General features: G+C 44.2%; 2 protein-coding genes across 6 annotated transcripts in view; one reads left to right on the top strand and one right to left on the bottom strand.

The window, feature by feature from the left end:
• The window catches only part of LOC122925110 (gastrula zinc finger protein XlCGF26.1-like), a 213,175-nt gene that overhangs the window by 124,709 nt on the left and 60,470 nt on the right, over positions 1–27,996 (bottom strand). The gene's annotated exons all lie outside the window — the stretch shown is intronic.
• LOC122925113 (zinc finger protein OZF-like) lies at positions 2–27,969 on the top strand. 5 transcript variants are annotated; one of them, XM_044276633.1, is made up of 6 exons: positions 2–46; positions 3,811–3,960; positions 5,909–6,088; positions 6,172–6,295; positions 6,374–6,438; positions 25,671–27,969. In XM_044276633.1, exons 5-6 carry the CDS (start codon positions 6,405–6,407, stop codon positions 27,344–27,346), a joined length of 1,710 nt encoding a protein of 569 aa, XP_044132568.1. In that variant the 5' UTR covers positions 2–46; positions 3,811–3,960; positions 5,909–6,088; positions 6,172–6,295; positions 6,374–6,404; the 3' UTR covers positions 27,347–27,969. The 5 variants fall into 5 exon arrangements, with proteins under 5 accessions (XP_044132568.1, XP_044132572.1, XP_044132570.1 ...); XM_044276637.1 differs by lacking the exon at positions 25,671–27,969 and adding an exon at positions 23,144–24,251; XM_044276634.1 differs by lacking the exon at positions 2–46 and adding an exon at positions 128–201.

Raw genomic sequence — 27,996 nt, 5'->3', positions numbered from 1 at the left:
ACATCATCACAGGTCCTGTCACAACACTGCTCCTCTACAGCTGGAGGTGAGTAGGTTTATTATTAACCCCTTCATTGCCATCTATCTGACCATTCCTCATATACTCACCTCATCAGCCTTATCTATGTTGGCGCTGCCGGGTACCAGAATATGGGCTGCCAGCCGACACCCCTCTCGTTGTTACCTGCGCTGACTTTACAGGTAAAAGGCAAATAACTCTAGAGACTACTCAGTTTGTAAATCCACCTACTTCCTGCCCTAGACATTGGTTTGCTATAGTCACCCCCTCTTGTATCTGGTTTATTTGTTCTATACCTCCAAAGGAGGATCCTTTAAATGTTCCGCCATGTTTTTTTCCATAAAGTGACGTGATCTGGATCAAACCTCTTTTCAATATTATTAATACTGTATTACAATTAATATCATCAGGAATCTATTCGATTGTTGACAGACAATAAAAATGATAAAGAACTAGCATTTAATCCTGTACATAAATTTACAAGAGAACTTAATAAATTGGTAAAAAAAAAAAAGGAATAATAAAAGGAATAATGACTGTGGATGAAGCAAAATGTATTAATAACCAGAACCAAGGATATCCATGTTTTAGCATATCCTAAGTAGAGATGTCGCTGACATAAAATTTTCTGTTCGCGGACAGCGAACTCGAATTTCTGCAAATGTTCGCGATCGGGCGAACCGCCATTGACTTCAATGGGCAGGCGAATTTTAAAACCCACAGGGACTCTTTCTAACCACAGTAGTGATGGAAAATTTGTTTCAAGGGGACTAACACCTGGACTGTGGCATGCCGGAGGGGGATCCATGGCAAAACTCCCCTGCAAGGTATTTGAGTGAGTGACACCCTGTAACGGTATGAGTGGAGGCCAAGCCACTGGCCACAATACAGTCTGTGTGGGCCTGACACACACAGGCATTTTATTAAATGTCCTGGCGCGTAGCTATAGGGGGTGCAGAGGTAGAAAATGATACCAGGCCCAGTAGCCTGAGGGGGCCCAAAGACCCTTGTGCCACATAAGAAGCACCAGTATTATAAGTATCATAGAAAGTGCATGCTGGTCAGGTTACACCTCTGGCTGGAGGTAAGGGGTTAGATCAAGAATTTGGCAAGGGGGGGTGCCGTTTCAATTTTTGCCTCGGGAGGCACGAAGGCTTCACCGAGGGAAGGAGGGCCCAAGCTGAACTCTTGCACCAGGGCCCATGAGCCTGCTCCCGTAAATTTCCCTGTGACAAGATCTATGTGGGCAGAACAAAACGGGCCCTACAAAGAAGAATAGGCAAACATATTGAAAAGAGGTTTAAGGGGCCTCCCCTATCACTTCACTTTATGGAAAAAAAAAACATGGGGGGAAATTTAAAGGGTTCTCCTTTGGAGGTATAGAACAACTAAAACAAGATACAAGAGGGGGTGACTATATCAAACCAATGTCTAGGGCAGGAAGTAGGTGGATTTACAAATTAATAGTCTCGCCCCCAAAGGGACTAAATCAGGAAATAGAATTATTTGCCTTTTAACAAACACACGCAAAGATAGAAACGAGGAGATATAACATAAAATGGCATAGCAAAGATAAACAGGACTACATACATAGGGTATTTCTTAGCAGACATAGTAGGGAGGATTATAGATTTCCATACACACGATGCGTTTCTTGCAGAATAGAAGTAGCGCTATAAACGCATGTTAGATTATATCTAGGTAAATGAAACGATTGAATGGAGGCCTGGAAAAGAATAGTCTGTGTGCAATCACCGGGATAAGGGGGTTTATGTGGAGTACATTAGGCAGGTAACTATGGAAACCGGGCGCCTATATAATACCAGAGGAGAGCGCTTACATCCATCCCTGACGAAGGTATCCGAGTATTCCGAAACGCGTCGGAAGGTTTGTGGATCTTACAGGTATCTGTAGGACAGTGGGATGTTACACAGAAGGATTTCCAAGCAGCTACCTGCCTGCTTTCCTCCACTCGCGCTAGCCACTGGCCGGGGCCGTGTGTCTGTGTGTATGGAAGCAGAAGAGGAGGCCTGAAATTTAAAGGGAACCTGTCGTGGATATTTGATTATAATCTAACTAATTATATACAATCATTAACTACTAAACAGTACCTTAGATGTATTCACTTACTGGTGTGACGGATGGTTACCTCATAATATACACACAAAGATGCCACATGCTAATGAGCTGATTTGAGTCCAGCGTGATGTCATTGAGTCCAGCGTTTATTTAATTCAGAGCTATAGCCACTCCCCTGCCCACCTGCTGCTGATTCATATGGAAAATAACTGTCAATCAGCAGCAGGTAGGCGGGGAGAAGTCAGGAGCTCATAAATATTCATGACTCATCATTATCAGCTGGAGCTTTTCAATACAAGATGTTGGCCGATTGACTGGGTCAATTAAAGAAAGTGACCCAGCATTTTGCTAAGAGAATCAGTCACTTATTTATGTTGCCCTTAGTTAGGACACCATAAAACTGGTGACAGGTTCCCTTTAACATCTAACAAGCGGGGCCTTACTGCTCCTCTACTATCTCCACCAACGGCAACTAATATATGTTTACTTATAATAGCGATTTTGAAGAACTATGAAATCTGAATACGTGTAAAGTCAGCGCGGGTGTCTCTGTTTTACAAGTAAGGCTACTTTCACACTAGCGTTCGTCGGTCCGCTCGTGAGCTCCGTTTGAAGGAGCTCACGAGCGGACCCGAACGCTTCCGTCCAGCCCTGATGCAGTCTGAATGGATGCGGATCCGCTCAGACTGCATCAGTCTGGCGGCGTTCAGCCTCCGCTCCGCTCGCCTCCGCACGGACAGGCGGACAGCTGACCGCTGCTTGCAGCGTTCGGGTGTCCGCCTGGCCGTGCGGAGGCGTGCGGATCCGTCCAGACTTACAATGTAAGTCAATGGGGACGGATCAGTTTGAAGATGCCACAATATGGCTCAATCTTCAAGCGGATCCGTCCCCCATTGACTTTACATTGAAAGTCTGGACGGATCCGTCCGAGGCTATTTTCACACTTAGCTTTTATATGCTAAAATAATGCAGACGGATCCGTTCTGAACGGAGCCTCTGTCTGCATTATTATGATCGGATCCGTTCAGAACGGATCCGATCGAACGCTAGTGTGAAAGTAGCCTAAACCATTTCTACACCAAACATGAGGCAGCCACGATCTGATCTCCCCCGATCCTGTGCCTCTTAAGGAACCTCATGGCTCCTCACTAAACATTAAAAAAATTTCCTCCCCGTACTAAAAAAAGTTATAACTTTATCGTTCCATTGACATATCTGTACGAGATCTTGTTATCTGCAGGACGAGTTGTAGTTAACGGATCCGTTTAGAGGTTTATATAATGTATTGAGAAACTGTAAAAAAGAAAACATCTGTGGAGCAGAAATGGAAAAAAAAAATACACAGTTCAGTGGTTTTTTGTTTTCTTTCGGAGGTGTTCACGAGGTGATAAAAATGTCAGCGTTACTTTATTCCGTGGACAGTGCGATTCTGGAGAGGCCACATTTAGATGGTTTTTGTTATGTTTTACTACGTCTAAAACGCCGGTCTTAATAAATGTGGCCCATAATTTTTTTTATTCGTCTACTACTGCAGCAGTGTGAGGGCTCAGGTTTTTTTTGCAGGGCGAGCGGTAGTTTTTATTGACACTGTTTTTGTGTACAATCAGCTATGGATGACCTTGAATGTCTCCCCTTGTTATCCTCAGTTATTTTTTTTTTTACATGGGATTCGGTAATTTTTTTTACAACGTTTTTTTCTCCTTTCTATTCAGATTCCTACAATATAGAATAATCCCCGTTAATATCATCAATTTAAGAGAAATTTCTTGACTGGCCTATCAAGGATGGATAGGGACAGAGACAAAATGGCCAAGAGGATGGTAAATCTCACCCTAGAGATACTCTTCCAACTTACTGGAGAGGTGAGAGATTCTGATGATGTCCCATTACATCATTCTTATCTATGGTGTTGTGGTAAAATATTAATAGTTGCAATCAGCTCGCATCAAAGTTTGTGTAAGGAAAAAGGTAAGTCCATCTTCCCTCAGCCGCAGCCAGAGAACCACCCAAATGCTACCATCTTGATTGAATTCTCCTGAGCATCTCCTTGCCCAGTCCGTCCTTTATTGACTAAACAAAAGGTGTAAAAGGGGCTGGCCCAAGACAAGGATACAGGAAGTGATGACATATCAAAAGACAGGGAGGGGCGTCAATGTGGCTGTGCAGACTCTGTATAACATAGCCAGCTGACAAACACATGTATACAATAATCTACCATTACCACTGAGAGACGTGATGACAATCTATAAAACACACACACACATCCTAAGATAAAATGTCTGAATAATAAAATTTCCACAACAGTCCCTCCTCTTTGTCATATGCTCCCCAGTGTCCCTTGACAAATCTTGATCTTCTTCTTTGAAAAAAACAGTCTTGTCTACGAAAAGTCCTGAATCCATAAAACAAAACAGATGATGGAAAACAGAACGTCAATCTTGACACGTAGCTTCTTTTCTTTGGGAGGTGACTTAGGAGGTGGCGTTTCGCGTTGGTCGCCGGCTGGTTTGGGATCCTCTGCATCTGGTCCATGGTTTGGTCTTCAGGGCGTCTTGTCTGTTCGGGCTTCGGTATATCAGTCGATTAGACATCAGGAACATCTCACTCCGGCGTATAGAAGGAATGGAGACAAAAAACATAAGTATATGTCCTATTTCCTTTCGCCCGGATCCAATGGAAAACCAGTGAGCCCCAAGACCTCCCAAAGTTTTAAAAAGGATTCTGACTCTCACTAGTCATAGCTCCGCCCCTGCCCTGCTCCTGTCAGTATGGGCCTGACCCTTGTCAATGGTGTCTGCTAGCCTGGCATAACCATATACCTTCCTCACAACTGGAGGGTCCCAAATCTACGGGTTGCCTAGCTGCCCGGAAACCCATACAGGATTAACAAGCGAGGAGCCGGAGCCAGAGCTAATATTAATATCGTCTATCAACAAATGCCTCCTTGTAACAAAATCACAGTAACATAAAAGTTAAGAAGTTACAAAAAACACAATACCCTGTACTGCTCATCATACAATCTCTGTACAATCAACACAATGGAAAAAACGCTTACCTTATCCTTACACCCCTTGATGCGGCAGACAACAACCACATAGGTTGTTTGAACAGATTTTTTTCTTCTGATACCAGCAGATTGGAGTACACAGATTTCAGTTCACTTCACAAAGAGCAAAACTTTCTCAAAAATGAGAGTAAGGAAAAGGATATTACCTTATGCCGGCCTTTTTTGCTTTTTGAAAATTAAACTGTGTCTCCTTTTAAGTTCTACTGATAACAGGGGAAAAAAATTATTTCCTTCCTGAGCTCGCCATCTGTTGTGGTAAAATATTAATAGTTGCAATCAGCTCGCATCAAAGTTTGTGTAAGGAAAAAGGTAAGTCCATCTTCCCTCAGCCGCAGCCAGAGAACCACCCAAATGCTACCATCTTGACTGAATTCTCCTGAGCATCTCCTCCCTCCTCCTTGCCCAGTCCGTCCTTTATTGACTAAACAAAAGGTGTAAAAGGGGCTGGCCCAAGACAAGGATACAGGAAGTGATGACATATCAAAGGACAGGGAGGGGCAGCCAATGTGGCTGTGCAGACTCTGTATAACATAGCCAGCTGACAAACACATGTATACAATAATCTACCATTACCACTGAGAGACATGATGACAATCTATAAAACACACACACATCCTAAGATAAAATGTCTGAATAATAAAATTTCCACAACAATGGTAATAACAGATGGACATGGCTGTAGAGGTGATGGACTCTGGAAATGTCAGTAGTGATATTTATTACTGTGTCTCCCCCATACCCAGGATTACACAGTGGTGAAGAAGACCTCTAGTGAGCGCTGTCAGGTTCCTGTGTATGAAGGATGGGGAAGAACCCTGAGCCCAATCAAGGGGCCTCCACCTCACTCCATGATACATGAGAAAATCAATGCACAGAAGATCCTAGAACTCACCAACAAGATGATTGAGCTGCTGACTGGAGAGGTGACACTGCTGGGAATGCTGGGACATTATACAGTAACAGCACTGGAGGGGTCTGGGTGATGACTGTATCATTGTGTTGTCAGGTTCCTATAAGGTGTCAGGATGTCACTGTCTATTTTTCGGTGGAGGAGTGGGAGTATGTGGAAGGAAACAAGGATATTTACAAAGACATCATGGTGGAGAACCACCAGCCCCTCATATCACTAGGTAATAGACAAGACTAAATACACCCATCATTACCTGTATGTGAATAATGAATTCAGTCACTGTATGTGTCTCCTACAGAAAGATCTAGTAAGAGAACAACACCAGAGAGATGTCCCAGTCCTCTTCTTCCACAGGATCATCAGGTAGATGGAGATATTTCCTATGATCTGTAGAAGGGTGTAAAGTCCTTGTGTTCTGTCTTGTTTTATCTCATAGTATTATATGATTTATATTTGTGTAATGAGAAAGGTGGCGATGACAGGGTTAAAGCTGACCATAGATATTAGATGTTGTCTGGATGTTATCACAATGTTGTGGCTACGGAGACTGCTGGTGGGAATAAGGGTCTTTTTACACAGGCAGATTCGCTCTCCACTAACAAGCACCAATCAACAATACACCATGCTGACCGGAACTCATTTACCGCATTTATGTACAGTACATGTGGCTTTTCTGGTTAGTATGGGATGAACATTTATAAATAGAATCGTTCATTCCCATACAGTTTTCCTTTCTCAGCTGTACATCCTCCATCTACACGGGGCAACGTGCTGCCGTCGAATCATGATTTTTTTAATGTTGCAGTTGTCCAGTTGATGAAGAGCATGTTTGTATCATCTATATAATATATCAGCCAAATGAATAATGATTATTTTTTTGCAGTGGTCGGCTTTAGGGTGGCCCCAACGCTATGCAGGGTCCCCCGGACACCGTCGAGGTGTCACCATGTGTTGCTGCTCTTCGAAAGGGATGATGAGACATGGTCCAGAGAGTCAGGGTCTGTAGTAAACCAGTGTGCTTCTTTACTGAAGGAATTTAGGTGCAAAACAATACAGGCGAGGCATCGTGCTGGCTTCTCCAGTCTCCTCCCTGGCAGAAGAAGGGTTTGATGCTGAGGAAAGGCCTGAGCTAGCTGTCCATCTCTCTCTCAAAAGGCTAGTACTCTGGCCAAAGGCTGGAGGCCCATGGTCTGTAGCTCAGTAGTCCAGGTGGCTCCTTGGTCACAGGGCTGATGAGCTATGGTCTGTGGCTCAGTGTCCCCATCTCAGCGTCTTCTTCTGGTTACTCATGAAGACTGGCAGAGTCTTCCCCTCCAAGCACTGTTCCCTAACTGCAGAACACTAGGGGCTCTGACTGCTCTTCTTAAATACGATTTCCAGCTAGACTAGAACCTTCTAGTGGGTGGGTGGAGTGGAGAAATTTAGTAGAAACACATTCATTGTTACACTTTGTGTCTCTCATAGACATAAATTAGAGCTTCAATGATACTCAATGGAAATGACATAGCAATTTTTCCAGACAAAAACAAGTTTCTAGAGATAACAACAGAGCTAAACCAGACATTCAAAAGGTCAATCTGTCTGGTTTTGGTGGTAAACAAGTCTGGCTTTTCCCCTCCAAAACATACTCTTCTTTAAACCTTATGGTAGCTGTGGAAAATTACCAGCTTCTCATTCAAAGTCCCAAAAGTCTCTCAGTATTGATTAACCCTTTCCACAGAGCCTCGCAAATACAGTGCAAATGAACAGGATATATGTAGAAACATAGAATGTGTTGGCAGATAAGAACCATTTGGCCCATCTAGTCTGCCCAATATACTAAGTACTATGAATAGCCCTTGGCCCTATCTTATATGAAGGATGGCCTTATGCCTATCCCATGCATGCTTAAACTCCTTCACTGTATTTGCAGCTACCACTTCTGCAGGAAGGCTATTCCATGTATCCACTACTCTCTCAGTAAAATAATACTTCCTGATATTACTTTTAACCCTTTGCCCCTCTAATTTAAAACTATGTCCTCTTGTAGCAGCTTTTCTTCTTTTAAATATTCTCTCCTCTTTTACCTTGTTGCTTCCCTTTATGTATTTAAAAGTTTCTATCATATCCCCTCTGTCTCGTCTTTCTTCCAAGCTCTACATGTTAAGGTCCTTTAATCTTTCCTGGTAAGTTTTATCCTGCAATCCATGTACCAGTTTAGTAGCTCTTCTCTAAACTCTCTCCAAAGTATCAATATCCTTCTGGAGATATGGTCTCCAGTACTGAGCACAATACTCCAAATGAGGTCTCACTAGTGCTCTGTAGAGCGGCATGAGCACCTCCCTGTTTCTACTAGTAATGCCTCTCCCTATACACCCAAGCATTCTGCTAGCATCTCCTGCTGCTCTATGACATGGTCTGCCTACCTTTTAAGTCTTCTGAAATAATGACCCCTAAATCCCTTTCCTCAGATACTGAGGTTAGGACTGTATTACTGATTTTATATTCTGCTCTTGGGTTTTTACGCCCCAGGTGCATTATCTTGCACTTATCAACATTACATTTTAGTTGCCAGATTTTTGACCATTCCTCTAGTTTTCCTAAATCCTTTTCCATTTGGTGTATCCCTCCAGGAACATCAACCCTGTTACAAATCTTTGTGTCATCAGCAAAAAAGACACACCTTACCATCGAGGCCTTGTGCAATTTCGCTGATAAAGATATTAAACAATATGGGTCCCAGAACAGATCCCTGAGGTCCCCACTGGTAACAAGACCATGGTCTGAATATACTCCATTGACTACAACCCTCTGTTGTCTGTCCCTCAGCCACTGCCTAATCCATATCATAACATATAAAATGCAACAAACTTCACAGTACCCCTGCTCCAGGGCACTACATTTGTACTGGATAATCAGCCCATGTAAATTACCCTAAAGAACCAGCATGTTGGATTAATGCTTATCTACTCCGAACCAGCATTGGAAGCTGATCTTCCTTCACTGAAACAACCTGAATCATGTCTAGCCATGCTGAATATACAGGGAGTGCAGAATTATTAGGCAAATGAGTATTTTGACCACATCATCCTCTTTATGCATGTTGTCTTACTCCAAGCTGTATAGGCTCGAAAGCCTACTACCAATTAAGCATATTAGGTGATGTGCATCTCTGTAATGAGAAGGGGTGTGGTCTAATGACATCAACACCATATATCAGGTGTGCATAATTATTAGGCAACTTCCTTTCCTTTGGCAAAATGGGTCAAAAGAAGGACTTGACAGGCTCAGAAAAGTCAAAAATAGTGAGATATCTTGCAGAGGGATGCAGCACTCTTAAAATTGCAAAGCTTCTGAAGCGTGATCATCGAACAATCAAGCGTTTCATTCAAAATAGTCAACAGGGTCGCAAGAAGCGTGTGGAAAAACCAAGGCGCAAAATAACTGCCCATGAACTGAGAAAAGTCAAGCGTGCAGCTGCCAAGATGCCACTTGCCACCAGTTTGGCCATATTTCAGAGCTGCAACATCACTGGAGTGCCCAAAAGCACAAGGTATGCAATACTCAGAGACATGGCCAAGGTAAGAAAGGCTGAAAGACGACCACCACTGAACAAGACACACAAGCTGAAACGTCAAGACTGGGCCAAGAAATATCTCAAGACTGATTTTTCTAAGGTTTTATGGACTGATGAAATGAGAGTAAGTCTTGATGGGCCAGATGGCTGGATTGGTAAAGGGCAGAGAGCTCCAGTCCGACTCAGACGCCAGCAAGGTGGAGGTGGAGTACTGGTTTGGGCTGGTATCATCAAAGATGAGCTTGTGGGGCCTTTTTGGGTTGAGGATGGAGTCAAGCTCAACTCCCAGTCCTACTGCCAGTTTCTGGAAGACACCTTCTTCAAGCAGTGGTACAGGAAGAAGTCTGCATCCTTCAAGAAAAACATGATTTTCATGCAGGACAATGCTCCATCACACGCGTCCAAGTACTCCACAGCGTGGCTGGCAAGAAAGGGTATAAAAGAAGAAAATCTAATGACATGGCCTCCTTGTTCACCTGATCTGAACCCCATTGAGAACCTGTGGTCCATCATCAAATGTGAGATTTACAAAGAGGGAAAACAGTACACCTCTCTGAACAGTGTCTGGGAGGCTGTGGTTGCTGCTGCACGCAATGTTGATGGTGAACAGATCAAAACACTGACAGAATCCATGGATGGCAGGCTTTTGAGTGTCCTTGCAAAGAAAGGTGGCTATATTGGTCACTGATTTGTTTTTGTTTTGTTTTTGAATGTCAGAAATGTATATTTGTGAATGTTGAGATGTTCTATTGGTTTCACTGGTAAAAATAAATAATTGAAATGGGTATATATTAGTTTTTTGTTAAGTTGCCTAATAATTATGCACAGTAATAGTCGCCTGCACACACAGATATCCCCCTAAAATAGCTAAAACTAAAAACAAACTAAAAACTACTTCCAAAAATATTCAGCTTTGATATTAATGAGTTTTTTGGGTTAATTGAGAACATGGTTGTTGTTCAATAATAAAATTAATCCTCAAAAATACAACTTGCCTAATAATTCTGCACTCCCTGTACAAGCATGCATGGGATAGGCATAAGGCCATCCTTCATATAAGATAGGGCCAGGGGCTATCCATAGTATTTAGTAAATTGGGCAGACTAGATGGGCCAAATGGTTCTTATCTGCCGACACATTCTATGTTTCTATGTAAGTGGATGAGGTTCTGCTTCTAGGAGCCTTGCAGCCATTTAGCTCAGATAACGACTTGCTTGATGTTATTTTTGGTTGTCATTAGAGTTGAGCGAACACCTGGATGTTCGGGTTCGAGAAGTTCGGCCGAACATCCCGGAAATGTTCGGGTTCGGGATCCGAACCCGATCCGAACTTCGTCCCGAACCCGAACCCCATTGAAGTCAATGGGGACCCGAACTTTTCGGCACTAAAAAGGCTGTAAAACAGCCCAGGAAAGAGCTAGAGGGCTGCAAAAGGCAGCAACATGTAGGTAAATCCCCTGCAAACAAATGTGGATAGGGAAATGAATTAAAATAAAAATTAAATAAATAAAAATTAACCAAAATCAATTGGAGAGAGGTTCCATAGCAGAGAATCTGGCTTCCCGTCACCCACCACTGGAACAGTCCATTCTCAGATATTTAGGCCCCGGCACCCAGGCAGAGGAGAGAGGTCCCGTAACAGAGAATCTGGCTTCATGTCAGCAGAGAATTAGTCTGCATGTCATAGCAGAGAATGAGGCTTCACGTCAGCCACCACTGCAACAGTCCATTGGCATATATTTAGGCCCAGCACCCAGGCAGAGGAGGGAGGTCCCGTAACACAGAATCTGTCTTCATGTCAGCAGAGAATTAGTCTGCATGTCATAGCAGAGAATGAGGCTTCACGTCAGCCACCACTGCAACAGTCCATTGGCATATATTTAGGCCCAGCACACACATAGGCAGAGGAGAGAGGTCCCGTAACAGAGAATCTGGCTTCATGTCAGCAGAGAATCAGTCTGCATGTCATAGCAGAGAATGAGGCTTCACGTCAGCCACCACTGCAACAGTCTATTGGCATATATTTAGGCCCAGCACCCAGGCAGAGGAGGGAGGTCCCGTAACAGAGAATCTGTCTTCATGTCAGCAGAGAATTAGTCTGCATGTCATAGCAGAGAATGAGGCTTCACGTCAGCCACCACTGCAACAGTCCATTGGCATATATTTAGGCCCAGCACCCAGGCAGAGGAGGGAGGTCCCGTAACAGAGAATCTGTCTTCATGTCAGCAGAGAATTAGTCTGCATGTCATAGCAGAGAATGAGGCTTCACGTCAGCCACCACTGCAACAGTCCATTGGCATATATTTAGGCCCAGCACACACACAGGCAGAGGAGAGAGGTCCCGTAACAGAGAATCTGGCTTCATGTCAGCAGAGAATCAGTCTGCATGTCATAGCAGAGAATCAGGCTTCACGTCAGCCACCACTGCAACAGTCCATTGTCATAAATTTAGGCCCAGCACCCAGGCAGAGGAGAGAGGTCCCGTAACAGAGAATCTGGCTTCATGTCAGCAGAGAATCAGTCTTCATATCATAGCAGAGAATCAGGCTTCACGTCACCCACCACTGTAAGAGTCAATTTTCATAAATTTAGGCCCAGAACCCAGGCAGAGGAGAAAGGTCCCGTAACAGACAATCTGGCTTCATGTCAGCAGAGAATCAGTCTTCATATCATAGCAGAGAATCAGGCTTCACGTCACCCACCACTGTAAGAGTCAATTTTCATAAATTTAGGCCCAGAACCCAGGCAGAGGAGAAAGGTCCAGTAACAGACAATCTGGCTTCATGTCAGCAGAGAATCAGTCTTCATATCATAGCAGAGAATCAGGCTTCACGTCACCCACCACTGTAAGAGTCAATTTTCATAAATTTAGGCCCAGAACCCAGGCAGAGGAGAAAGGTCCCGTAACAGACAATCTGGCTTCATGTCAGCAGAGAATCAGTCTTCATATCATAGCAGAGAATCAGGCTTCACGTCACCCACCACTGTAAGAGTCAATTTTCATAAATTTAGGCCCAGAACCCAGGTAGAGGAGAAAGGTCCCGTAACAGACAATCTGGCTTCATGACAGCAGAGAATCAGTCTGCATGTCATAGCAGAGAATCAGGCTTCACGTCAGCCACCACTGCAACAGTCCATTGTCATAAATTTAGGCCCAGCACCCAGGCAGAGGAGAGAGGTCCCGTAACAGAGAATCTGGCTTCATGTCAGCAGAGAATCAGTCTTCATATCATAGCAGAGAATCAGGCTTCACGTCACCCACCACTGTAAGAGTCAATTTTCATAAATTTAGGCCCAGAACCCAGGCAGAGGAGAAAGGTCCCGTAACAGACAATCTGGCTTCATGTCAGCAGAGAATCAGTCTTCATATCATAGCAGAGAATCAGGCTTCACGTCACCCACCACTGTAAGAGTCAATTTTCATAAATTTAGGCCCAGAACCCAGGCAGAGGAGAAAGGTCCAGTAACAGACAATCTGGCTTCATGTCAGCAGAGAATCAGTCTTCATATCATAGCAGAGAATCAGGCTTCACGTCACCCACCACTGTAAGAGTCAATTTTCATAAATTTAGGCCCAGAACCCAGGCAGAGGAGAAAGGTCCCGTAACAGACAATCTGGCTTCATGTCAGCAGAGAATCAGTCTTCATATCATAGCAGAGAATCAGGCTTCACGTCACCCACCACTGTAAGAGTCAATTTTCATAAATTTAGGCCCAGAACCCAGGCAGAGGAGAAAGGTCCCGTAACAGACAATCTGGCTTCATGTCAGCAGAGAATCAGTCTTCATATCATAGCAGAGAATCAGGCTTCACGTCACCCACCACTGTAAGAGTCAATTTTCATAAATTTAGGCCCAGAACCCAGGTAGAGGAGAAAGGTCCCGTAACAGACAATCTGGCTTCATGACAGCAGAGAATCAGTCTGCATGTCATAGCAGAGAATCAGGCTTCACGTCAGCCACCACTGCAACAGTCCATTGTCATAAATTTAGGCCCAGCACCCAGGCAGAGGAGAGAGGTCCCGTAACAGAGGATCTGGCTTCATGTCAGCAGAGAATCAGTCTGCATGTCATAGCAGAGAATGAGGCTTCACGTCAGCCACCACTGCAACAGTCCATTGGCATATATTTAGGCCCAGCACACACACAGGCAGAGGAGAGAGGTCCCGTAACAGACAATCTGGCTTCATGTCAGCAGAGAATTAGTCTGCATGTCATAGCAGAGAATGAGGCTTCACGTCACCCACCACTGCAACAGTCCATTGGCATATATTCAGGCCCAGCACCCAGGCAGAGGAGAGAGGTCCCGTAACAGAGGATCTGGCTTCATGTCAGCAGAGAATCAGTCTGCATGTCATAGCAGAGAATCAGGCTTCACGTCAGCCACCACTGCAACAGTCCATTGTCATAAATTTAGGCCCAGCACCCAGGCAGAGGAGAGAGGTCCCGTAACAGAGGATCTGGCTTCATGTCAGCAGAGAATCAGTCTGCATGTCATAGCAGAGAATGAGGCTTCACGTCACCCACCACTGCAACAGTCCATTGGCATATATTCAGGCCCAGCACCCAGGCAGAGGAGAGAGGTCCCGTAACAGAGGATCTGGCTTCATGTCAGCAGAGAATCAGTCTGCATGTCATAGCAGAGAATCAGGCTTCACGTCAGCCACCACTGCAACAGTCCATTGTCATAAATTTAGGCCCAGCACCCAGGCAGAGGAGAGAGGTCCCGTAACAGAGGATCTGGCTTCATGTCAGCAGAGAATCAGTCTGCATGTCATAGCAGAGAATGAGGCTTCACGTCACCCACCACTGCAACAGTCCATTGGCATATATTCAGGCCCAGCACCCAGGCAGAGGAGAGAGGTCCCGTAACAGAGGATCTGGCTTCATGTCAGCAGAGAATCAGTCTGCATGTCATAGCAGAGAATCAGGCTTCACGTCAGCCACCACTGCAACAGTCCATTGTCATAAATTTAGGCCCAGCACCCAGGCAGAGGAGAGAGGTCCCGTAACAGAGGATCTGGCTTCATGCCAGCAGAGAATCAGTCTGCATGTCATAGCAGAGAATCAGGCTTCACGTCAGCCACCACTGCAACAGTCCATTGTCATAAATTTAGGCCCAGCACCCAGGCAGAGGAGAGAGGTCCCGTAACAGACAATCTGGCTTCATGTCAGCAGAGAATTAGTCTGCATGTCATAGCAGAGAATCAGGCTTCATGTCAGCCACCACTGCAACAGTCCATTGGCATATATTTAGGCCTAGCACACAGGCAGAGGAGAGGTTCATTCAACTTTGGGTAGCATCGCAATATAATGGTAAAATGAAAATAAAAATAGGATTGAATGAGGAAGTGCCCTGGAGTCCAATAATATATGGTTATGGGGAGGTAGTTAATGTCTAATCTGGACAAGGGACGGACAGGTCCTGTGGGATCCATGCCTGGTTCATTTTTATGAACGTCAGCTTGTCCACATTGGCTGTAGACAGGCGGCTGCGTTTGTCTGTAATGACGCCCCCTGCCGTGCTGAATACACGTTCAGACAAAACGCTGGCTGCCGGGCAGGCCAGCACCTCCAAGGCATAAAAGGCTAGCTCTGGCCACGTGGACAATTTAGAGACCCAGAAGTTGGAGGGGTGTGCACACGTACTGTTCCACCATGTTAGTGAAATGTTGCCTCCTGCTAACACGTTGCGTATCAGGTGGTGGTGCAGTTAGCTGTGGCGTGTTGACAAAAGTTTTCCACATCTCTGCCATGCTAACCCTGCCCTCAGAGGAGCTGGCCGTGACACAGCTGCCTTGGCGACCTCTTGCTCCTCCTCTGCCTTGGCCTTGGGCTTCCACTTGTTCCCCTGTGACATTTGGGAATGCTCTCAGTAGCGCGTCTACCAACGTGCGCTTGTACTCGCGCATCTTCCTATCACGCTCCAGTGCAGGAAGTAAGGTGGGCACATTGTCTTTGTAGCGTGGATCCAGCAGGGTGGCAACCCAGTAGTCCGCACAGGTTAAAATGTGGGCAACTCTGCTGTCGTTGCGCAGGCACTGCAGCATGTAGTCGCTCATGTGTGCCAGGCTGCCCAGGGGTAAGGACAAGCTGTCCTCTGTGGGAGGCGTATCGTCATCGTCCTGCCTTTCCCCCCAGCCACGCACCAGTGATGGACCCGAGCTGCGTTGGGTGCCACCCCGCTGTGACCATGCTTCATCCTCATCCTCCTCCACCTCCTCCTCATCCTCGTCCTCCTCGTCCTCCAGTAGTGGGCCCTGGCTGGCCACATTTGTACCTGGCCTCTGCTGTTGCAAAAAACCTCCCTCTGAGTCACTTCGAAGAGACTGGCCTGAAAGTGCTAAAAATGACCCCTCTTCCTCATCCTCCTCCTCCTCCTCCTGGGCCACCTCCTGTTCCATCATCGCCCTAAGTGTTTTCTCAAGGAGACATAGAAGTGGTATTGTAACGCTGATAACGGTGTCATCGCCACTGGCCATGTTGGTGGAGTACTCGAAACAGCGCAACAGGGCACACAGGTCTCGCATGGAGGCCCAGTCATTGGTGGTGAAGTGGTGCTGTTCTGTAGTGCGACTGACCCGTGCGTGCTGCAGCTGAAACTCCACTATGGCCTGCTGCTGCTCGCACAGTCTGTCCAGCATGTGCAAGGTGGAGTTCCACCTGGTGGGCACGTCGCATATGAGGCGGTGAGCGGGAAGGCCGAAGTTACGCTGTAGCGCAGACAGGCGAGCAGCGGCAGGATGTGAACGCCGGAAGCGCGAACAGACGGCCCGCACTTTATGCAGCAGCTCTGACATGTCGGGGTAGTTGTGAATGAACTTCTGCACCACCAAATTCAGCACATGCGCCAAGCAAGGGATGTGCGTCAAATTGGCTAGTCCCAGAGCTGCAACGAGATTTCGCCCATTATCACACACCACCAGGCCGGGCTTGAGGCTCACCGGCAGCAACCACTCGTCGGTCTGTTGTTCAATACCCCGCCACAACTCCTGTGCGGTGTGGGGCCTGTCCCCCAAACATATGAGTTTCAGAATGGCCTGCTGACGTTTACCCCGGGCTGTGCTGAAGTTGGTGGTGAAGGTGTGTGGCTGACTGGATGAGCAGGTGGAAGAAGAGGAGGAGGAAGCCGAGAAGGAGGAGGTGGCAACAGGAGGCAAAGAATGTTGCCCTGCGATCCTTGGCGGCGGCAGGACGTGCGCCAAACAGCTCTCCGCCTGGGGCCCAGCTGCCACTACATTTACCCAGTGTGCAGTTAGGGAGATATAGCGTCCCTGGCCGTGCTTACTGGTCCACGTATCTGTGGTTAGGTGGACCTTGCCACAGATGGCGTTGCGCAGTGCACACTTGATTTTATCGGATACTTGGTTGTGCAGGGAAGGCACGGCTCTCTTGGAGAAGTAGTGCCGGCTGGGAACAACATACTGTGGGACAGCAAGCGACATGAGCTGTTTGAAGCTGTCTGTGTCCACCAGCCTAAATGACAGCATTTCATAGGCCAGTAGTTTAGAAATGCTGGCATTCAGGGCCAGGGATCGAGGGTGGCTAGGTGGGAATTTACGCTTTCTATCAAATGTTTGTGAGATGGAGAGCTGAACGCTGGCGTGTGACATGGTTGAGACGCTTGGTGACGGAGGTGGTGGTGGTGGTGTTGGTGGTACATCCCCTGTTTGCTGGGCGGCAGGTGCCAACGTTCCTCCAGAGGCGGAGGAAGAGGCCGAGGCGGCAGCAGCAGAATAGGCCGAGGCGGCAGCAGCAGAAGAGGTAGCAGGGGGAGCCTGAGTGACTTCCTTGGTTTTAAGGTGTTTACTCCACTGCAGTTCATGCTTTGCATGCAGGTGCCTGGTCATGCAGGTTGTGCTCAGGTTCAGAACGTTAATGCCTCGCTTCAGGCTCTGATGGCACAGCGTGCAAACCACTCGGGTCTTGTCGTCAGCACATTGTTTGAAGAAGTGCCATGCCAGGGAACTCCTTGAAGCTGCCTTTGGGGTGCTCGGTCCCAGATGGCGGCGGTCAGTAGCAGGCGGAGTCTCTTGGCGGCGGGTGTTCTGCTTTTGCCCACTGCTCCCTCTTTTGCTACGCTGTTGGCTCGGTCTCACCACTGCCTCTTCCTCCGAACTGTGAAAGTCAGTGGCACGACCTTCATTCCATGTGGGGTCTAGGACCTCATCGTCCCCTGCATCGTCTTCCACCCAGTCTTGATCCCTGACCTCCTGTTCAGTCTGCACACTGCAGAAAGACGCAGCAGTTGGCACCTGTGTTTCGTCATCATCAGAGACATGCTGAGGTGGTATTCCCATGTCCTCATCATCAGGAAACATAAGTGGTTGTGCGTCAGTGCATTCTATGTCTTTCACCGCTGGGGAAGGGCTAGGTGGATGCCCTTGGGAAACCCTGCCAGCGGAGTCTTCAAACAGCATAAGAGACTGCTGCATAACTTGAGGCTGAGACAGTTTCCCTGGTATGCATGGGGGTGATGTGACAGACTGATGGGGTTGGTTTTCAGGCGCCATCTGTGCGCTTTCTGCAGAAGACTGGGTGGGAGATAATGTGAACGTGCTGGATCCACTGTCGGCCACCCAATTGACTAATGCCTGTACCTGCTCAGGCCTTACCATCCTTAGAACGGCATTGGGCCCCACCATATATCGCTGTAAATTCTGGCGGCTACTGGGACCTGAGGTAGTTGGTACACTAGGACGTGTGGATGTGGCAGAACGGCCACGTCCTCTCCCAGCACCAGAGGGTCCACTAACACCACCACGACCATGTCCACGTCCGCGTCCCTTACTAGATGTTTTTCTCATTGTTATGGTTCACCACAACAACAAATATATTATTTGGCCCAATGTATTGTATTCAAATTCAGCGGGATATAAATTTGAGGCCTAGTATTTAGGCGCTGGGTGACCGGTATGGATTTAGTGACAGAATTAGACTTGGAAATGCACAGAAGCGTGTGTGTGAAGTTATTCTGAATGACCCAATGTGCACCTTGAATATTATATACCCTTTTTGGGATAGATTTCAAATAGCTCTGATATAGCAGGAACCACTAAATTATGAAATTGCTAAATTGGGAATTGTACTTCAACCCAGAACAAAAAATGTGCTTTGACGGGCACTAAATAACTTTCCCAGCTACAACAGGACAGCGGTAACGAGAGATTTAGAGGGATTTAAATTTGAGGCCTAGTATTTAGGCGCTGGGTGACAGGTATGGGTTTAGTGACAGAATTAGACTTGGAAATACACAGTAGCGGGTGTGTGTGAAGTTATTCTGAATGACCCTATGTGCACCTTCAATATTATATACCCTTTTAGGGATAGATTTCAAATAGCTCTGATATAGCAGAAACCACTAAATTATGAAATTGCTAAATTGGGAATTGTACTTCAACCCAGAACAAAAAATGTGCTTTGACGGACACTAAATATCTTGCCCAGCAACAACAGTACAGCGGTGGGTAACGAGAGATTTAGAGGGATTTAAATTTGAGGCCTAGTATTTAGGCGCTGGGTCACCGGTATGGATTTAGTGACAGAATTAGACTTGGAAATGCACAGAAGCGTGTGTGTGAAGTTATTCTGAATGACCCTATGTGCACCTTCAATATTATATACCCTTTTAGGGATAGATTTCAAATAGCTCTGATATAGCAGGAACCACTAAATTATGAAATTGCTAAATTGGGAATTGTACTTCAACCCAGAACAAAAAATGTGCTTTGACGGACACTAAATATCTTGCCCAGCAACAACAGTACAGCGGTGGGTAACGAGAGATTTAGAGGGATTTAAATTTGAGGCCTAGTATTTAGGCGCTGGGTCACCGGTATGGATTTAGTGACAGAATTAGACTTGGAAATGCACAGAAGCGTGTGTGTGAAGTTATTCTGAATGACCCTATGTGCACCTTCAATATTATATACCCTTTTAGGGATAGATTTCAAATAGCTCTGATATAGCAGGAACCACTAAATTATGAAATTGCTAAATTGGGAATTGTACTTCAACCCAGAACAAAAAATGTGCTTTGACGGACACTAAATATCTTGCCCAGCAACAACAGTACAGCGGTGGGTAACGAGAGATTTAGAGGGATTTAAATTTGAGGCCTAGTATTTAGGCGCTGGGTCACCGGTATGGATTTAGTGACAGAATTAGACTTGGAAATGCACAGAAGCGTGTGTGTGAAGTTATTCTGAATGACCCTATGTGCACCTTCAATATTATATACCCTTTTAGGGATAGATTTCAAATAGCTCTGATATAGCAGAAACCACTAAATTATGAAATTGCTAAATTGGGAATTGTACTTCAACCCAGAACAAAAATGTGCTTTGACGGACACTAAATATCTTGCCCAGCAACAACAGTACAGCGGTGGGTAACGAGAGATTTAGAGGGATTTAAATTTGAGGCCTAGTATTTAGGCGCTGGGTCACCGGTATGGATTTAGTGACAGAATTAGACTTGGAAATGCACAGAAGCGTGTGTGTGAAGTTATTCTGAATGACCCTATGTGCACCTTCAATATTATATACCCTTTTAGGGATAGATTTCAAATAGCTCTGATATAGCAGGAACCACTAAATTATGAAATTGCTAAATTGGGAATTGTACTTCAACCCAGAACAAAAAATGTGCTTTGACGGACACTAAATATCTTGCCCAGCAACAACAGTACAGCGGTGGGTAACGAGAGATTTAGAGGGATTTAAATTTGAGGCCTAGTATTTAGGCGCTGGGTCACCGGTATGGATTTAGTGACAGAATTAGACTTGGAAATGCACAGAAGCGTGTGTGTGAAGTTATTCTGAATGACCCTATGTGCACCTTCAATATTATATACCCTTTTAGGGATAGATTTCAAATAGCTCTGATATAGCAGGAACCACTAAATTATGAAATTGCTAAATTGGGAATTGTACTTCAACCCAGAACAAAAAATGTGCTTTGACGGACACTAAATATCTTGCCCAGCAACAACAGTACAGCGGTGGGTAACGAGAGATTTAGAGGGATTTAAATTTGAGGCCTAGTATTTAGGCGCTGGGTCACCGGTATGGATTTAGTGACAGAATTAGACTTGGAAATGCACAGAAGCGTGTGTGTGAAGTTATTCTGAATGACCCTATGTGCACCTTCAATATTATATACCCTTTTAGGGATAGATTTCAAATAGCTCTGATATAGCAGAAACCACTAAAATATGAAATTGCTAAATTGGGAATTGTACTTCAACCCAGAACAAAAAATGTGCTTTGACGGACACTAAATATCTTGCCCAGCAACAACAGTACAGCGGTGGGTAACGAGAGATTTAGAGGGATTTAAATTTGAGGCCTAGTATTTAGGCGCTGGGTCACCGGTATGGATTTAGTGACAGAATTAGACTTGGAAATGCACAGAAGCGTGTGTGTGAAGTTATTCTGAATGACCCTATGTGCACCTTCAATATTATATACCCTTTTAGGGATAGATTTCAAATAGCTCTGATATAGCAGAAACCACTAAATTATGAAATTGCTAAATTGGGAATTGTACTTCAACCCAGAACAAAAAATGTGCTTTGACGGACACTAAATATCTTGCCCAGCAACAACAGTACAGCGGTGGGTAACGAGAGATTTAGAGGGATTTAAATTTGAGGCCTAGTATTTAGGCGCTGGGTCACCGGTATGGATTTAGTGACAGAATTAGACTTGGAAATGCACAGAAGCGTGTGTGTGAAGTTATTCTGAATGACCCTATGTGCACCTTCAATATTATATACCCTTTTAGGGATAGATTTCAAATAGCTCTGATATAGCAGGAACCACTAAATTATGAAATTGCTAAATTGGGAATTGTACTTCAACCCAGAACAAAAAATGTGCTTTGACGGACACTAAATATCCTGCCCAGCAACAACAGTACAGCGGTAACGAGAGATTTAGAGGGATTTAAATTTGAGGCCTAGTATTTAGGCGCTGGGTGACAGGTATGGGTTTAGTGACAGAATTAGACTTGGAAATACACAGTAGCGGGTGTGTGTGAAGTTATTCTGAATGACCCAATGTGCACCTTCAATATTATATACCCTTTTTGGGATAGATTTCAAATAGCTCTGATATAGCAGGAACCACTAAATTATGAAATTGCTAAATTGGGAATTGTATTTCAACCCAGAACAAGAAATGTGCTTGAACGGACACTAAATAACTCGCCCAGCTACAGCACTAGGGACAGATTTAGCTGGATATAAATTTGAGGCCTAGTATTTAGGCGCTGGGTGACCGGTATGGATTTAGTGACAGAATTAGACTGGGATATGGCCAAAAAATAAACAGACTATTGCTGGTTAAATGCACTTGGTGTGACAGCTTCACCCTGATGTAGGCTTTAGCCAAAAAACAACCACACCATTGAGGGTTAAATGCACTTGGTGACAGGCGCAGCTTGCCCCTGATTTTGTATATGGCCAAAAAATGAACAGACTATTGCTGGTTAAATGCACTTGGTGTGACAGCTTCACCCTGATGTAGGCTTTAGCCAAAAAACAACCACACCATTGAGGGTTAAATGCACTTGGTGACAGGCGCAGCTTGCCCCTGATTTTGTATATGGCCAAAAAATGAACAGACTATTGCTGGTTAAATGCACTTGGTGTGACAGCTTCACCCTGATGTAGGCTTTAGCCAAAAAACAACCACACCATTGAGGGTTAAATGCACTTGGTGACAGGCGCAGCTTGCCCCTGATTTTGTATATGGCCAAAAAATGAACAGACTATTGCTGGTTAAATGCACTTGGTGTGACAGCTTCACCCTGATGTAGGCTTTAGCCAAAAAACAACCACACCATTGAGGGTTAAATGCACTTGGTCGCAGCTTGTGCTGGCGCACCACAAGACACAAAATGGCCGCCGATCACCCCAGAAAAATGAGACTGACAAACGGTCTGTGCAGCCTAAAAACAGTGAGCAATTGAGGATCAGCAGCTCAATGATCCACAGCTGCAGATCGATCAGTTAATCAAGTCCTTTGGAGGAGTTAATCTGCCTAATCTCGCCCTACTGTCGCAGCCGCAACCTCTCCCTACGCTAATCAGAGCAGAGTGACGGGCGGCGCTATGTGACTCCAGCTTAAATAGAGGCTGGGTCACATGGTGCTCTGGCCAATCACAGCCATGCCAATAGTAGGCATGGCTGTGATGGCCTCTTGGGGCAAGTAGTATGACGCTTGTTGATTGGCTGCTTTGCAGCCTTTCAAAAAGCGCCAAGAAAGCGTCACAAAAGCGCGAAGAAAGCGACGAACACCGAACCCGAACCCGGACTTTTACGAAAATGTCCGGGTTCGGGTCCGTGTCACGGACACCCCAAAATTCGGTACGAACCCGAACTATACAGTTCGAGTTCGCTCATCCCTAGTTGTCATGATAATGAATGTTTTTTTTTTTTTTGCCCCTCTAGAGCTTCTCATGCAACTTCTTCGACTGTCTTCTGACTTTTACAATATTTTCTTCAACAGCTTTTGAATCGGAGTAAAGATCAGAACAATATTAATGCTACAAAGACATATGTGAGGGGTGATACCCGATGTAAGGAAGACATTCTTAAAAAGATATATGGGGGTGGTGATGACCAGTGTAAAGACATTCCTACACTTCTAGTATTTTCATAGGTACCCCCAACTTGGGTACACTTCTTGCGTACATTCTATGCTAGGATCCCAAGGAATTAAATGAAATTGAAATGAAATCCTTCTATTGGGCCAACCGTATATGTGTATTCACTGAGGTGAGAGGAGAAAACCACTTCCAGATATCTTAAATGTATATGGGGGTCTTAAGAGAAGCAATATTGTAGTTAGGTGATTAATGACAGCTGGGGAGAGGGACCTGAGGAGGTGTTAGGAAATAGGATCAGAGAAGAAGAGAGGAGCTTGGAAACATTTTCTTTTGTTATAGGGTCAAATGATAAGAAAGAACAAGAGGAAGATGTGGGAGAGAGAGGGATCGATGCTGGTTGGGGAGTGGGAGATTATTGCCTGTTATCAATCTTATCTTTGAAGTAAGTGGCCAGGTATTGAGCACAGAGATTAGCGATGGGCACATGCACATTAGGGCTGAGTGAAAAGTATAAAAGACTTGTTTTGGTTTATTTGTCCTTGCAGTTCCCTGGTATTCACCCTTTAACCCTTGTACAGGGATCTGGACTTCACTGCAGGGAACCAACCAGGTCACTACCTATTAGAGTATTCTTGGTGTAGATGTCTGCTGACCCACAAGGGTGTGAAGTATCATGGGAGCAGGCAAAAGATGTGGTCTAAATACAGTCCAGAGTCCGGGCAGGTTGAGTACGTGCATAATCCAGATAGCAATTCCGACCTCGGGGCAAGCAGCATCATCTCAGCATTTTGGTTCACTAATGACTTGTTTTTTGTCCCCTGTGACATTCTGTGATGTACATGTTACCTCTATATGTATTTGCTTTATTTAAAATGATAAACTTTTGAAATAGAAGCGTCTGGTGACAGACACACTGCACCATGACCCTATGAAGACGCTGGTTTTAACACAACCAGCCGACAGCTTGTTGGCCTTACAGCTTGTTGGCCTTACATTATGAACTACTGGTGCTTGTTCAAAGGTCTACTGTTAAGGTGCATTGACATGTGGCGACTGAGCAGGCAATTATTGGGAACAAGGTTTATACTAAACTTCATTTCTGATGATTGGACAGACAATTGTGTGGTGCAAATCTGCCTTCAGATTGTGATCTACTTTGCCACCACTGTTTTAGTTAATAATTCAGTTGTTTTGCTATTTGTATGGAATGTTTTAATACAGAAACATTATAAAATATCAAAATAATTTTAACCCCTTAATGACCACTGATATTACTTTTTACAGCTGTCATTAGTGGGTTTTTATTCTTGGCCACCATAAAAAGGCAACCTAGAATAAGCGCTGCATGGATCTTTTTTACAGCAGAGAGCATGGGCTCAGCGCTCTGGACCAGCAGAAGTGCCAATCCGAGCCGCTTAATCCCTTAGATGAAACGGACAATTAGTGATGCCAATTTCCAACAGTGATGCCGCGGACAATAGAATTTAAGTGGTTCAGATGGTGGTAGCTCCCTCTGTCTCCCATCAGCACCCTGCAATGTCTTTGATGGCATCTGGGAAACTAATGAAGGCCCCAAGCCTGCCTGAAATATTCCTAGCAGGCTGCAACTGCTGGTTACAGTCAGTACAGCACTCACAGGATAATTCATGCACTACATTAGCAATACAAATGTATTATAGACGCGATCATAGGATCACCTATTAAAGTTTCCTTATAAGACTAGTAAATGTTAAAAAAAAATGTAAAAAAATATGCATTTTTTTCCATTGAAAAAAGCTTTTCAATGGAAACAATTGCAAAAATAAAATACTGACTACATATTTGGCATTACCGAATCCGTAATTACCTGCACTACACAATTAATATGTCATTTATCCTGTATTGTGAACACCATCAAAATCTATGCTGGAATTGCTATTTTTTTTTCTTATTCTTCACAAAAAAATACCAAAAAGTGTTATGTACCCCAAAATATCGATGAAAAGTATAAGTTATCCTGAAAAAAAATCAAGACCTCATAAAAGTAAGTGTTAAAAGAAAAGCTATGTATATTTGGTATCACTGTGTTCATACTGACCCAGTGAGTAAAATCATAATGTTATTTATGCCAAAAGATGAATGGTGCAAAATGTATAATGTAAAAATTCTGTGGCATTATTTCTTTTTCTTATCCATCCCAGAAAGAGTTAAAACATTTAAATCTGTAAGTAATGTGTACCCCAAAATGATGGCAATAAAAACTACAATTTGATCCACAAAAAACAAGCCCTCATATGATTACTTCGACAGAAAAATAGAAAAGCTATAGGTCTTGGAATGCAACGATGAAAAAAATAAAAAAATTGCTTGGTCATCAAAACGTATAAAAGGGGAAGGGTTTAATCTTATAGAATTCAAAAATAATATGTTCAGTTTTATTATTGGCAGATAACTGTACCAGGAATACAAAGGACCATTTCATATCTTCAGATTCTAAAGCCAATGATCTTGGTGTCACACAAGACAAATTTGAAGAGCATGCCATTATCCCAGATGTACCCTCAGCTGTTCACTGCAAAGATCTATCATCTGATCCTTCTAAACATCTTATATCTTCTGATTCATCACAGACTGTTAGGCAACATATAACTCCCAGAAAGGGTGTTGTACGTCAAAGAAGTAGTCAGTCAAAGGAAAAGCCTTTTTCATGTTCAGAATGTGGGAAATATTTTCCTTCTAATTCAGGTCTTGTCAGACATCAAAGAAGTCACACAGGTGAGAAGCCATTTTCATGTTCAGAATGTGGGAAGTGTTTTACTCAAAAATTAAATCTCATCATACATCAAAGAAGCCACACAGGAGAGAAGCCATTTCCATGTTTAGTATGTGGGAAATGTTTTCCTTCTAAATCAAATCTCATTATACATCAAAGAAGTCACACAGGAGAGAAGCCATTTTCATGCTCAGAATGTGGGAAATGTTTTACCAGGAAATCAGATCTTGTTGGACATCAGAGAATTCACACAGGAGAGAAACCATATTCATGTTCGGAATGTGGTAAATGTTTTACTTTGAACTCAAATCTTCTTCAACATGAAAGAAGTCACAAAGGGGAGCAGCCTTTTTCATGTTCAGAATGTGGGAAATGTTTTACTCAGAAATTGAATCTCATCATACATCAAAGAAGTCACACAGGGGAGAAGCCCTTTTCATGTTCAGAATGTGGGAAATGTTTTACCAGGAAATCTGATCTTGTTAAGCATCAGAGAATTCACACAGGAGAAAAACCATATTCATGTTCGGAATGTGGTAAATGTTTTACTTTGAACTCAAATCTTCTTCAACATGAAAGAAGTCACAAAGGGGAGCAGCCTTTTTCATGTTCAGAATGTGGGAAATGTTTTACTCAGAAATTGAATCTTATCATACATCAAAGAAGTCACACAGGGGAGAAGCCCTTTTCATGTTTAGAATGTGGGAAATGTTTTACCAGGAAATCAGATCTTGTTGGACATCAGAGAATTCACACAGGAGAGAAACCATATTCTTGTTCGGAATGTGGTAAATGTTTTACTTTGAACTCAAATCTTCTTCAACATGAAAGAAGTCACAAAGGGGAGCAGCCTTTTTCATGTTCAGAATGTGGGAAATGTTTTACTCAGAAATTGAATCTCATCATACATCAAAGAAGTCACACAGGGGAGAAGCCCTATTCATGTTTAGAATGTGGGAGATGTTTTCATTCAAAGTCAAATCTAGCCATACATCAAAGAACTCACACAGGAGAGAAGCCATTTTCATGTTCAGAATGTACAAAATGTTTTAGCAGGAAATCAGATCTTGTTAGACATCAGAGAATTCACACGGGAGAGAAGCCATTTTCATGTTCAGAATGTACAAAATGTTTTAGCAGGAAATCAGATCTTGTTACACATCAGAGAATTCATACAGGGAAGAAGCCATTTTCATGTTCAGAATGTGGGAAATGTTTTGCATTAAAAGCACATCTTCTTCAACATGAAGGAAGTCACACAGGGGAGAAGCCTTTTTCATGTTCAGAATGTGAGAAATCTTTCTTACGAAAAGCATGTTTTGTTGAACATAAAAAAATTCACACAGGATGACAACCTCGGATTCTGTCCATGATGATCACAAGTTTGTGGCGCTCCATTACACACCACCGACCCCCTCTAGGTCGCCCAACCCCTTTGACCCCACTAATTTGCTTATTTGGTTTGTTACTGGATGAACAATGGTTCCATTTACACCCACATTTTTTGAGAGAAACGTTATTCTTGAGCAGGACCTTCACCATTGAGCTGAAGCGGGTGGACTCCCAACTATTGTTAAATGGAAGTCCATAATCAATGCTATAATACCACTTGAGCAAACCATCTATAAATGCAGAAAATACCATAAAGTATGAGGGGGGCATAGTGTAGTTAATCTCTCACTCTATACTTGCCTCAAACCTTCAGTCCATCAGGACTTCTCTCTCGCACATCTCACCCTTGAAGGTGGTGTTCATCCTCTACTATAGTCATCTTGCTATGTTCATTCCAATATCCACACATATATTGGTTTTCCTACCATTATTTCTATCTACATTTATAGGCCTGTGCTCCTGCATTCCACATGAAATCTATGCTGTGTTTAGCATACATATATTGTGCATATTTGTCTTCTACAGGGGGTACTTGCTTGTGTAATTGTGCTTGGATGTGTATGGTATGGCACTATATTTTTGCCTTTGCCTTGCATTGTATTACTTGTT

This window comes from Bufo gargarizans, chromosome 1 (assembly GCF_014858855.1).
Source record: "Bufo gargarizans isolate SCDJY-AF-19 chromosome 1, ASM1485885v1, whole genome shotgun sequence".
NCBI lineage: Eukaryota > Metazoa > Chordata > Amphibia > Anura > Bufonidae > Bufo > Bufo gargarizans.
Note: the sequence above shows the minus strand (reverse complement) of the source record. Positions and strands in the feature narration are given on the sequence as shown.

Excerpts from the sequence above, each read along its gene's own strand:
- LOC122925113 (XM_044276635.1), top strand. The coding sequence starts at position 6,405 with ATGTCCCAGTCCTCTTCTTCCACAGGATCATCAG. Across the intron at positions 6,439-25,670 it reads TTCTTCCACAGGATCATCAG|ATAACTGTACCAGGAATACA; the intron begins GTAGATGGAGAT and ends TATTATTGGCAG.